Raw genomic sequence first — 13,020 nt, forward strand, 5'->3', positions numbered from 1 at the left:
TATGCAAGTATTGGTAAACCCATATATCTTTAAAATTCTGCTATTAGGTATGCCCTGGTCTCTGAGATTTCACCTAAACCCAAGAACTGAAATCTGGGCTCCATTAAATCAAGTTTTTGTTTCGGTAGCAGTCTCTTTTAAAAGTGAGATTGAGCAAGAATATGCAAATGAGGCATCAGACATATAAATCCATGCTTCATTTGCATTTCTGATCAATGCGACCAAACTCCCATTAACTTCAACAGGGAGAAGATTTCACCCCAGGTCAATTTTCACTGAGGTGGAGCTGCAGAAAAAATAAGATTTGCATAATTTGACTGCCAAATGACAATAAATGATAATCTTATTAATTATTGAGCAATATTTGAAATATAATGAATAATTGCAATACTTATGGACACAATTTGTGCAGACTGGCATCAGACTTTATAAATACTAATACTGGCTTGGCTACACTGGAGACTGAAACACTCTTTTTAATCATAAAACTATCACAGCTGGAAGAAATGCATACTACTCTGTCTTTGGAATGACTCTGTGCCCTGATCTGGAGGAAAAACTCTAGGGGACTCTCCATTCAGTCCTTGGTTTCTTAGATGAAATGACAAATGGTGCTGATTATATGAAGATAGTTCTGATACAGTAGGAACAGAAATGAGGTCACTGTAAGGTACTGGAGGTTGTCAACCAGCTGTTGGCAGCAATGTGGCCTAAGTTCAAACCAGTAACTTAGAGCAGTGAGGCCAAACAGCTGCTGCAGACCCAGGGGCAAGGTTGGAGGGGGGGCCTTGCTCCACCCCCCAGAAAGGATGTGGCTGAGGGCAGAAGAGGCAGGGCCTAGGGCAGTCAGCCCTCAGTGCCACCCAGACTGCGCTGCTGGAGCACTTCAAAGGGGCCTGGAGGTCTGAAATGGTGGGCCCAAGGGCAACTGCCTCCTTTGTCCCTCCCCACCCCATTGTTGGGCCTGACTTAGAGATGAAAGGCTCTTACAAATTCCCTGGGTCATCCACTGCATGTAGAATGCTGGCTTGAGTTAACTGCATAAAGAACGTAGCAACATAAGGCGGAATTGCCAATTAATTACATTCTGAATAAAATAATTAAATGTTTCCAGTTTGGAAACTGAAGTGTGACACCTCTAATGATTAAGGCCTTAATTAATTTCTAAGCTGCTGAAGTTGTGGACCCCACATTATTAGGCTTCCACTACAATTTTATCTGCCTCTCAGGCAACAGTGAGAGCCCTGGCTGACTGCTAGGGTCCCACTGTCAGCCATGTGCATGGCGCGAATCCTACTGTCAGCTTTGGGCAGCTAATGTTCCCACTGTCAGCCCTGCACCTAAATAACTGACTGTAACTGAAGGGAAATATCTTGTTTTCAAACAAATTAGCAGGCATAGCATCATATGGAGTGTTTCTGTTGTTCCAGAATTTTTTTCCTTAAACAAATAGGTTTTGCCTGGCTTTTCCAAATTATCACAATTAATAAAGGTCAAGTTTGGCCTTGCTAATGTGGTTTCAGTATTTCCAATGAAATTAGAGCATTATAACATGCATCATTAGCTGTGTCTACACGTGCACGCTACTTCGAAGTAGCGGCACTAACTTCGAAATAGCGCCCGTCGCGGCTACACGCGTCGGGCGCTATTTCAAAGTTAACTTCGACGTTAGGCGGCGAGACGTCGAAGTCGCTAACCTCATGAGGGGATCGGAATAGCGCCCTACTTCGACGTTCAACGTCGAAGTAGGGACCGTGTAGACGATCCGCGTCCCGCAACGTCGAAATTGCGGGGTCCTCCATGGCAGCCATCAGCTGGGGGGTTGAGAGATGCTCTCTCTCCAGCCCGTGCGGGGCTCTATGGTCACCGTGGGCAGCAGCCCTTAGCCCAGGGCTTCTGGCTGCTGCTGCGGCAGCTGGGGATCCATGCTGCAGGCACAGGGTCTGCAACCAGGTGTCAGCTCTGGGTATCTTGTGTTGTTTAGTGCAACTGTGTCTGGGAGGGGCCCTTTAAGGGAGCGGCTTGCTGTTGAGTCCGCCCTGTGACCCTGTGTGCAGCTGTGCCTGGCACCCTTATTTCAATGTGTGCTACTTTGGCGTGTAGACGTACCCTCGCAGCGCCTATTTCGATGTGGTGCCGCGCAACGTCGAAGTTGAACATCGACGTTGCCAGCCCTGGAGGACGTGTAGACGTTATTCATCGAAATAGCCTATTTCGATGTTGCTACATCGAAATAAGCTATTTCGATGTTGGCTTCACGTGTAGACGTAGCCATTATGTGTCAATTATGCCATAAACTCAAACCATCACTGAATATATTCCTTTAATTCATTTATGGGCATTTTTACAGCTTTTACAAACACATCTAACCAATTTATTTCTCTTGCTGATTTTTCTACAGTTCGTATCAGGAATTAGCTCTGGAATTGTTTGTTCCAATTTTAGAAGTCAAAAAATATCAAATAGGAAGGCTATTGATTGGTGACAGACTTGAATTTGTGGCTGGCTATAAGCATGTGAGTAGTTTTACAGAAGTGAGTTAGGCACATAGTAGAGGGCCCCAATTGAGTAAAGCAGTTAGGAATCCACTTATCTTGAAGCAGATGCTTGAGTCTCTTTTGAAGTCAACAAAGCTTGAGCACGTACTTTGCTGTTTATTTATTTAGCTGAATGGAGTCCCCAGTGCTTTGTTAGATAGGGACCTATCTCAGGAGTGCCTTCAATGAAGTCACAACTTCTGAAGTAAACCAGAATCAGAGCTGACCATGTCAAAAATGAAATATTCATCAGCTGACGTGTGACACGGTTCACTTCCCACCCTGAAAAAGGAGCTTTAATAATGTTTTGTTTTAAATCCAACAAGTGACAACACAATACATAATATGAATGATGCATGTTACAATGCTCTAACTTCATTGGAAATACTGGAACCACGTTAGTAAGATCCTATAAGCATTATTAGCTAATCATCATCAACATTTATTCCCTTAACTGATGCTCCTCAATCTGTCCTTCACATGTGAGCCCTCTGGTCCAAGAAAGAGAAGAGGTGGGAAGGAATTACACCATAACATTTCCCAAAGATTTATTTTTGGAAACCAATGGTTGCACACGATGCCAATAACTTTTTCAGTAAGCATCACTGTTAGTTCTACGTATTCTCATCACATCTTATATACTAACCCTGAAAACTAGGAATTCATGTCCATCAGCACAGTACTCACTTGTTTCATGTTCCTAAAAAAATGTCCCTGGCAATATTCTGCTTAAATTCAGTGTACCTCATCCAAGATGCCTATTAAATGGGACTGTGATCCTTTCAGATGACAAAGAAAAGGCCATTCAAAGAACTGGAAACCCTGGGTCTCTTAGGAATGGGGATGCCATATGGCATATGAACTGTAGTGACAGGGAGAGGAAAGAAAAAACTTTTTAGAAGGATCTGGTGAGCATTCAACAGACTGGATTGATAAAGCATCCCACTAGGTAATGTTTTGTACATTCATGAAGGGGAGAACATTGATAGCTCATTATAAGAGAAAGGCATGCAAGAGTATGATTTGAAAATGTAGCTACGTAAAGGATAGGATAAGCTTATATTATATAATGTGTAAAAGCACAGGTTTTGCTTTCTTTCTCTCTTTTATGCTTAATTGATTAAAAATGTGGAGAACTGAATGACTAGTCGTCTTTCACTTCTCTTTCCTATAACACTAGCTTCTTCCACCAAATCTTCTAAATGCACCCAGGCAAAACATTTCCTCACTTTGCTCCCTTAGTGACTCTCCTTCCATGCTTACTTTTACCGTAGTTAATTATTTTTTCCTTACTCTCTTCCACTGATTTGCTGTTTGATTCTCCCCATGCAGACTGTACATGTAAGATTGACCACAAAGGGGAAAATGTGTATAATGATCAGTGTTCATGATCATTCATGGCTTTGAAATAGTTTTCCAGCTGTAGAAATACAAATTTTTAGGATTCTTCTGACATGATCTCTATGACTGAAATTTTTAAAAGTACAAAGGGCAGCTAATCAACTAACTTCCACGGTCTTCCAAAGGGAGTTGAGAGTGGTGTTGACCTGTCAACCTTTGAAAATTATCATTGAGCAAGATTTTTCAGACTAAATTTTTGTGCTGAAAAAATGAAGATTCAGCAACTCTGAGATGTTTTCTAAATTCATATTAACTTCATTATATTACCTGTTTTGTAAAATAAACAAAAATAATCCAAAATTATAAATGTTTTCTTTTAACATTTTTAAATGAAGTTTCATTTTTTATTTAAATGGATTTTTGTTTCCATATTTTCCTTCAACATTATTTTAAAGGTTCAAAATATGTTAAAACTGCTCAAAATTCACATGACGTTTTGTTCATTATTACAGCTTTAAAAAAACTTTTTCATTTTTTTTGTTCAACCTGAAGCTATTTTAAAATAATTTTTAGTCTAATTAACAAATCAAAAACTCTGTATGGCACACATTTTGTTTTCTATAGCACTGTTCAGTGGAAGGCATTAATTTTACTGATTTCTTGGAAGCAATTTTTAGAGTAAAGAAAGTCTCATCCAAAGTAAAACCTTTCACTTGAAAAAGTCAAGATCCAGCACCCTAAACACGTTATCCTGGTCTGAATACATATGTGTACCCAACGCATTTGCATTTTTCCATCAGAATGGAATTGGCTGTCACTAGGCATGACATGAGGAAGAAGTATTTCTGATCTCAAACACTAAGAGGTCAATGACAGAATTCTCATTAAATTCTATTGGGCTACGATTTAACTCTTAGACTCTCCTATTTAAGCTGAGATGTGAAGCAGCACTTGTGGGATTGAATAAAACAATGGTCAGAGCAACTCAGCAGAACAAATGTGCTCCTCAGGTCATTTTAATTTGTTGACGGGTTTTTAAAAAGTGCTAAACCTGTTTGGAAGCTGAATTTTTGTATTCTGTGGAAGAAAGAAAAATGTGCATGAGGAAGAAAGAAGAAAGAAAAAGATCCAGAACATAATCATGCAAATTTGTTATTAATATGAATGAAAAGAAAATACACTATTTTAAATACTTTTGTTGTATGGACACACATCCTAGCTTGTGCTACCAGACTAACTCTGGCCATGTGGAATGGCAACTTAGCAGGGAGAGAATTTTATATATCTCCACAAAGAATAGAGTGTTTCTGACAGCAGTAATTCAGTAAGAGGGGAAAAAACATTACTTTTTAACAACTAACTTGGTTAGCGAGTCCTTTGCAAAACAAGTGACCAAAAGAAATCTCTTCCACATCAGAATTCTTGACTGTGTACATTCAAAAGAAATAAAAAGAATGGATTCATCAATTATTTTTCAGGTTTCCCTGCCAAGAATGAGCACAAAGGGAAAGAACTAAGCAAATTAGTGCAGCATTCCTGGTTATAAAGGCTCAAAGCCGCCACCACACACAGTGTGGAAAGATCTTATTTAAAACAGTAACACCAAGCTGCGTATGACTATATATGCATTTATATTTAACGGAGATAGTAAGAAGCCTACTGCCAGCAAACACAAAAGTAATTGTGCCTGATCCTGAGAGTTTTTTGCCAGGAAAACACTCATTAATGCCACTGGATAATTTGCCTGAGGTAAAATAGCAAGGTATTAGGTCATCAGGAAGCTACATTAATAAACTCTCTGACTGTACTTGTGAAAGCTGACCAGCTACTTGTTAAATGACAATTCCCTACAGAACAGGGTACAATACATAGACCCATAAACAGTGCCTGACTCAAAGAGTTCACAGACTACAGTGTAACAGAAACCCTAACCCAATATTAGAGCACTTCGACCAAGTGAGATTCATCTAGCACAGAGTTCTGTACAACTATTAAGCTCTTCAGTATTTGTTACAGCAACGAAGGGTCCTGTGGCACCTTATAGACTAACAGAAAAGTTTTGAGCATGAGCTTTCGTGAGCACAGACTCACTTCATCAGGGAGTCTGTGCTCACGAAAGCTCAAGCTCAAAACTTTTCTGTTAGTCTATAAGGTGCCACAGGACCCTTCGTTGCTGTTACAGATCCAGACTAACACGGCTACCCCGCCAATATTTGACAGTATTTGTTAGTTGCTCAAGTTCCTTGCCAGAGCAATCTCTTTGGAGTTAAGTGGTGATCTATTTCCTCATGCTTTTAAGGGGTTTGTATGTAGAGTCATTGCATGTTCCTTGTTGGGTTCTTTCTGTGTTGTCTGGGGTATTGACGTTCCATGCTTGAAAATGCAGCTTTTGAATTGCAGACTGGCTGTCCAGACGTGGGCACTCTGAAAAAAAAAACCAGACTTCAAAATTCTCTTATTGCCAATTCATTTTGGGAATAAGGGAATTTCAAAGTGTGGCATTTATTTCGAAGCATCTGCATCTATACAGCTAGTCTGCATTTTGAAAGCAGCACTTTGGAAGCACAACTGGATGTCACTATGCTAATGAGGCACTGAATATGAATGTCCGTGCCTCATTAGTCTGTTCTGAAGTGCTTCATTACCGTGTCCCTTCTGAAAGGGAGGCGCATGTGTAGACACGGTCTCAGGGTATGACTACATGGCAGCCTTCTTTTGAAATAAGCTATTCTTGAAGAGCTATTCCAACATAGCGCAGCTACACGCAAAATGCATTTTGAAATAGCGCTCAGCTATTTTGAAACAGCGTCTACACACATTTTGAAACAGAGCAATTGGATGCACTCTGGCTTATTTTGAAATAGGCTTTATTCACTGCCTAAACAGCCCATATTTGAAATAGCTATTTTGAAATACGTGCTATTCCTTGGGCAATGTGGTTTACCAATTTCGAAATGAGCCAACACTATTTCAAAATCATAATAGCGGTTGTGTTGTGTAGACGCTAGGATAGTAATTCCAAAATAACTTTGATGTAAAGACCTATCCTTAGAGACCTCTTCTGAATAGGATTTTGTGAAGCTACAGACTTGGGCCCTGATCCACCAAAGGACTTCAACACATTCTTTACTTTTAATAGTCCCACTGAGCCTGATTGGATTTTGACTGTTGGCATTATTCATGCTTAAAGATAAGCACGCACTTATCTGCCGTGCTAGATGGGTACCAAATGGTTTCTGTAGAAAAAAAAACACATACCTTCTTGTCTCATTGTTATGGTTTCTTGTTATTAATATGAAAAGTTATATCAGCTGCGTGTTGAAGCCAGGGACTACCATTGAATTGGTGTAAGGGCTTAAATTAGCTGAAATTAAAGACTTCGTAGAGCAACCTTTCCCCTTATTTTTGTGTGGAATAAATCTTGTTATATGCACTGAGGCATGTGTAGATGTGCACCAGTAGAAACACACATCACCAGCTGTGGGAGCTTTGCTAATCAGCTGGCTGACATTTGAATCTCTCCTGGGTAGCTGCCCAAGCACTCAGTTTACATGGCATATAGATTTGTAGCTCACTACAGCATTGAACCAGTCAATACAAAATCAATAAGAAGTTCTGTGGCACCTTTTAGACTAACAGATATGTTGGAGCATAAGCTTTCATGGGCAAAGACCCGCTTTGTCAGACGCAACAAAGTCAGTACAAAGACGCAAACTTCAGAATCAGCGGGATCAGGTCACAGATTATTTCACAACAGTATGAAAACTTAAAATGTGAATTTACTTGCCTCTTGAAGTGTGTGCGCGAGAAGGTAAGAAAACATCCCGTATTTTATCTTGGAACAGTACTTTTTACAGTATAGAAATACCGTCCATTTATTTTACACACAGGTGAATTCTCTTTTTAGTTCTGTTAGAAGATTGGATTTCATTTTATCAGATTAATGCACAACATGACCTGTCCTTTCATATTTCATACTGAAGTGCTGGTGAATTTGGGAGATTCACAGCATGCTGTAAGTAAACCTTTTAACACTTAGCAATGACTGGGTATAATTAAATGTTTCAATCATGAAAGCAACTTTTGAATGCTTAGGTGAAAGCGTTCTATAACCTTTCTTACCTGTGTTTATCATAAAAGTCAACTACTGGCACAGGCCCCACTCTGGCAAAGCATGGACTTTCACAGTTACAGTTAAGTATGCCATTAAGTGCTTTGCTGGAGCAGGGCCTTAAATATTATTCAAGTTGTACTTTTTCCTAACATAAGATTTAATATTATCCTTCTTTACCAAACAGTGACTTCCTTTCTTCTTATTTCAGATTCTGAATACTCTTTAGATTAAACTGAATCTTAAGGGACACCGTCATTCTGTTTAGGCACAGTTCAAATTTCTGCCTTTGATTTATTTTACTTTAAAGATGTTAAGTTTGGAACAGATCTGCACCTATTCGTTGACAATGGAACTATGCTGATCTACACAAGTTAAGAACCTGGGCCTTGGATATGTTCCCTCAAAGTTGTCCTTCAACTGTAATTTCTTTTCAGTTTATGATACTGCAGTACGTCTTATACAGTTAGTATATTCAGAGAAGGATGTACAAATTCAGATTTGACTTAGATCATCACCAACATGAAGGGACTTGATAGTGAGACCTGCCTACAAGTTAGTGGAAGCTGTGGGTGATAAGCCCATGTTGCTATCAAGAACTATGTACAGTGCTTTTTTCCTAATACAAAATACATCTACATTATTAAATCACCACATCTATAGTTATCTATAGTATTGGGGGTTTTCATCTTTGTTTCTGAGGTCATAGGACAATGAATCCAAATAATACACATATTTAGAAACACATTAAAATCCATAATGACAAAGTTGCATTTCAGAATTTGCTATGAGAGCACATATAACACTACAAACATATTTATATTCAAATCTTAATATCCTTTGTTCTGATGGGAACGGTTTTTTAAACACCCTTCATATCACATACTTTCAAACAGGAAAAAATAAAACACCCTGAAACCAAACTGAGCCTTTGTTCTCACTAGAGCTGGATGAATCTTATTTATGTGCTTAATTTCACAATTTTTCTAATAAAATATTCAATCAGTATTTCTTCACACTGTTGATGCACTTCATGATGATATCCAGCTGTGATTAAAGTTCAATCAAAGTTCAACAGCCCTTTATAGAGTTGGGTGAATAAGTCACAAATATTTCAAAATATATAAAAATTGCCAGATCTTCCCATTTTTTCACAATAGGCATATCCAGTGGTGATTCTGCAACTTTATCAGTCGGATATCTCTTGCAATGACCGTGGACACAAGATGACCAAGAGGGAGCTTAAAGACCTGATACATAGACCAGATATCAGCAGAGCTCATAGCAACCAATCTGCATGATAGCTTGCAGTACAATCATGAGTTTTGGCACAAGGCTGTGAGCATCACTGACCACAAATAGGGAAAGTCTTCAGAAAGAAGAAAAAAAGAGATGAACATCTAGTTATAAAGATGAATGTGGTCAAAGGAGTATATCCAGGTTGAACCTCCCTGATCCAGCACTCTCAGGCTCTGACTGGTCCTGAACTACTGGAGGTCACTGCCAGTCCCTCTGCTGCTGCTGGCTGCAGGGCTCAGCAGCTACCTGGCCTCTACCCTTGAGCACCCTACCCCTGTCCTGCTCCTCCCTGTGCCTTTCTGAGCTTGACCACAGCAAATGAGCTATTTCTGATGTTCCAGATGCTCTCCAAGGGTGGGGAGGAGTTGCTGAGTGTCCAGTCCCCAGTGAGTGATCCAGCTCTGGAGCATTCTTGGATGCCAGACCAGGGATGTTGCCAGATGACAGAAGTCCAGATTACAGAGGTCCAACCTGTACAGCAGTTACAACTGTATTTAAAGTAACATTACCTGTAACACTGATTAAGTAAGGAAATGCTTAACTTAAAGTTAGGCCTATATTTAAACACTTGGCCAAATCAAACATCAAATTCAAACATTAACTTGGGAGCTTCTTTATAATACATTTTTCTAAATCCACAGGTACCACATGGATTAATACAATCTATTCAATTCTACAGTGTGCTTAGACTGTAAAAGGGCAGAAATTAAAACAGAACAAACATTGCCTTTTGAAGTACTACACAAAATCAAACTAACAAGTAGATTAGTTCATTAAAATTCTCTATGATAGGACTTGTGTCTTCATTTTCTGAGCAGCTTAAACAGCTAATCTAAGGTAAAAACACAATGTTAAAAATCACGACACCACGTAGAAGACTGGGACAGATATTCCACTGAAAGTGTGAAAACGCTCAAATAAAAAAACAATAAATCATTTTTCAGTGCACATAATTACCTATATACAGTATAATTTAAAACTGAGTATAGCTGACTGCTGATGCTGAGTTTAAAATCTCTGACAAATATAAATAAGATACCTCAGGAGAGGATAGTTGATCAACTGTGACATAAAACACTGTTTTTCTTCTTTTTCCCCCATTCCTTTCTTCCTTCACTGGGGCTACAGATTATGTCAGTTTCTTTGACAAAGTGCACAAAAAGGTAAAAACTTTAATTCCAAAACCATTTTTCTAAATTTCCAATGGACCTGTACTCCTGGTGTCTCTTTACATGGTCACAAGCAAGGCATGCATGTGATTCCCAGAACCGAGGAAGATGCACTGAGAAGTCCTTTCTCCAGTTAAAGTAACTAAGGTAGAGCTTATTATTTTTGTCGAGCATAAGAAGATACTCTGCTAACTCTCTTGGGGATAGGAAATCTTCCACATGAATGAAAGAATCAGCTGGAATATAATTCTCATAGTTTTCTCTAGATGGGCCCAATACAACTGGTACAGATCCAGCCAGAAAAGCATTGTAAAGTTTTTCAGTAATGTAATCTTTGTGTATTGAGTTTTCAAAGGACAGGTAAAATTTACAAGTAGAGATAGTTGGAATCAAGTTTTTATCATTCACGTAGTCTCCAAATGCTTGCCCATAGGTATGGATTTCAGTATATTTGCTTAGCTCATTATAATACTTGACTCGAGCATGCTCAGGGTTCCAATTACTTACAACCCAACACACCAATTTCTCTTTGCTTGGCACTTCAAATGTAAAGGGGCTTGTGCTAACTTTCATGAAGCCATAAGGCACTTGAATATCTGAATCACGGCGATAAGTCAGGGTCAGGTTGAACAGATGTTCAATGCCACTCTTTTGTGGAGTGTGAGTTGGAGACTCCAAGTTCATCCAGATCCATTTCTGGAATGGCGGCCTAGCTTGCTGAGGTAAATTAGTGAGATCCCAGCTGATGTCTCTGTGGTGAATAAGGACAGCATGAGATCGGTTATATAGTGAACGGTCAATAGTTAGATGGCACCCCTGGATGTTGAACATTGTTTGACAGGATGTAAGATCAAATGTCTGACCAAATGGCCAAACCCAGATCAGTATAGTTGTTTCATTAAAATAACCACTTTTGGTAGAAAAGAAATTCTTCATCTTCAGAACTGAGCTGGCCGATTCTATGGAACCAGAGATCCAGCTGTTTGTTGGTTTGATGTAAATAAGCAAAAATGCCATGAAACAACCCAGTACAATGAAGATAATTAAAAATGGCCGGAAAATTCCTTTGGATGTCGATGTCATAATTTGTTCTGAAAATAAAAAACACCAGGAGTTAATTGTGTACAAGTGTTCAATTAAAGCAAACCTCACATCAAAGTGAATAGCATTTTAAATATCACTAACCCATAACACTGAGTAGATTCACCTAGGAACTTCCAAAGAATTTTCAGCAAAAAAGAAATACCCACACATGACTAACAGTAGTACACCACCATCTTTTTCCTTTTGAATTTTGAAAACTAATTTAAACAAACTGAAAGAGTGTTTAGGATTTAGAAGCATGTGACTACATCATTGTAAGTTACTCTGCCAACTGTAAGCCTTCTTACCAGATTCAACATACAGAGGACAGGCTGAGACGACAGGTTCGGTCCAGGAGGAAGCAGACAGATGGAAGCAGTTTCTCCCTGGACTCCCCTCTTTGTTTCTGGGTGAAAAGTAATTAATTTACTCTGATCTTTCTAGGTATAATGTGCTCCCCACTATGTGCTCAGTTGGCTTGACTGACGGGGATTTGGTGGGGTGTGGGGAACCCAGATTTCATGTATACTTCAACAATTTATTCAGAGGGGAAGGGGTAAATATTATTGCAAACGTAGTCAGGCCTGATTTCTAGAAGAAACAAACATTCGTGCCTACCACTGAGTACTGCCAGGAAAAGAATCCAGGAACACTGACTCACATTTTCATGCTCTAACTCCCAGACTCCTATCATCTCTGAGGGAAAATGAGTGACGAGATGCTGCATGAAAGTGCAGATTACCATGCTATCAGAACACCAGAGAGATTGCACCTCTGAAAGATGCCAGTTTTTCTGTGCCACTCCTTGAAGATGAGGGGATGAGCAGTCTACTGTGTCCATTACTACAGAGCGCACTGCTCCCTGGAGTGTGTTATAGGGGCCCACCCCCCTCCTTATCTTCTGTCTGGAGTCCTGTTCTCCATGGGAGGAGTGGGGGGACAGAGCAGCCATTCAAGGTGGAGTGGCTTATTGCTTGTTGCTCTGCTTCATAGTGTAGCCATAAAACTTGAAGGCATTTGTGGAAATACATTTATTTTAATAATAAATGCGGAGAAAGACACTGCACGATGGGACAAAAGGAGCAGCCGTCAGGTGGATCAGGAAGCATCCCAACCATACACGCACTGCAAACATCTCATTCTGTAAAGCAGTTTGGTTGCAACAGAACATTTGCATAGCTTGTATATATTCCCATGGCTGTAAGACTTTGTTACAAGCTGCTTTCACAAAGTTTGCTGTGAAAAGCCTGCACCAGAGTACAGAATCCCAATTTATAAAGTATTCAGTAGAAAGAATTTGAGAAACTGTCACGCCTCTTAACCCAGTTTGTAGGCTTGCAATACCTCACCAGTAAAATGAATATTTAAATATAGCATTAAGCCATGATAGGAAGTGTCTTAGAGATCTATTAATACAACATGCCTTTAGGTGCACTGTGAGGGTAAAGAGTTGTGCGTCAGTTTGCAGTTCGGTTATAAT

General features: G+C 39.5%; 1 protein-coding gene across 1 annotated transcript; it reads right to left on the bottom strand.

Annotated features, from left to right (window-relative positions):
* Positions 1-10,460: 10,460 nt before the first annotated feature.
* FUT9 (fucosyltransferase 9) lies at positions 10,461-11,540 on the bottom strand. The gene has a single exon (XM_074988845.1). The coding sequence runs from the start codon at positions 11,538-11,540 to the stop codon at positions 10,461-10,463; it is 1,080 nt and encodes a 359-aa protein (XP_074844946.1).
* Positions 11,541-13,020: the final 1,480 nt, after the last annotated feature.

This window comes from Carettochelys insculpta, chromosome 3 (genome assembly GCF_033958435.1).
Source record: "Carettochelys insculpta isolate YL-2023 chromosome 3, ASM3395843v1, whole genome shotgun sequence".
NCBI classification, from domain to species: domain Eukaryota; kingdom Metazoa; phylum Chordata; order Testudines; family Carettochelyidae; genus Carettochelys; species Carettochelys insculpta.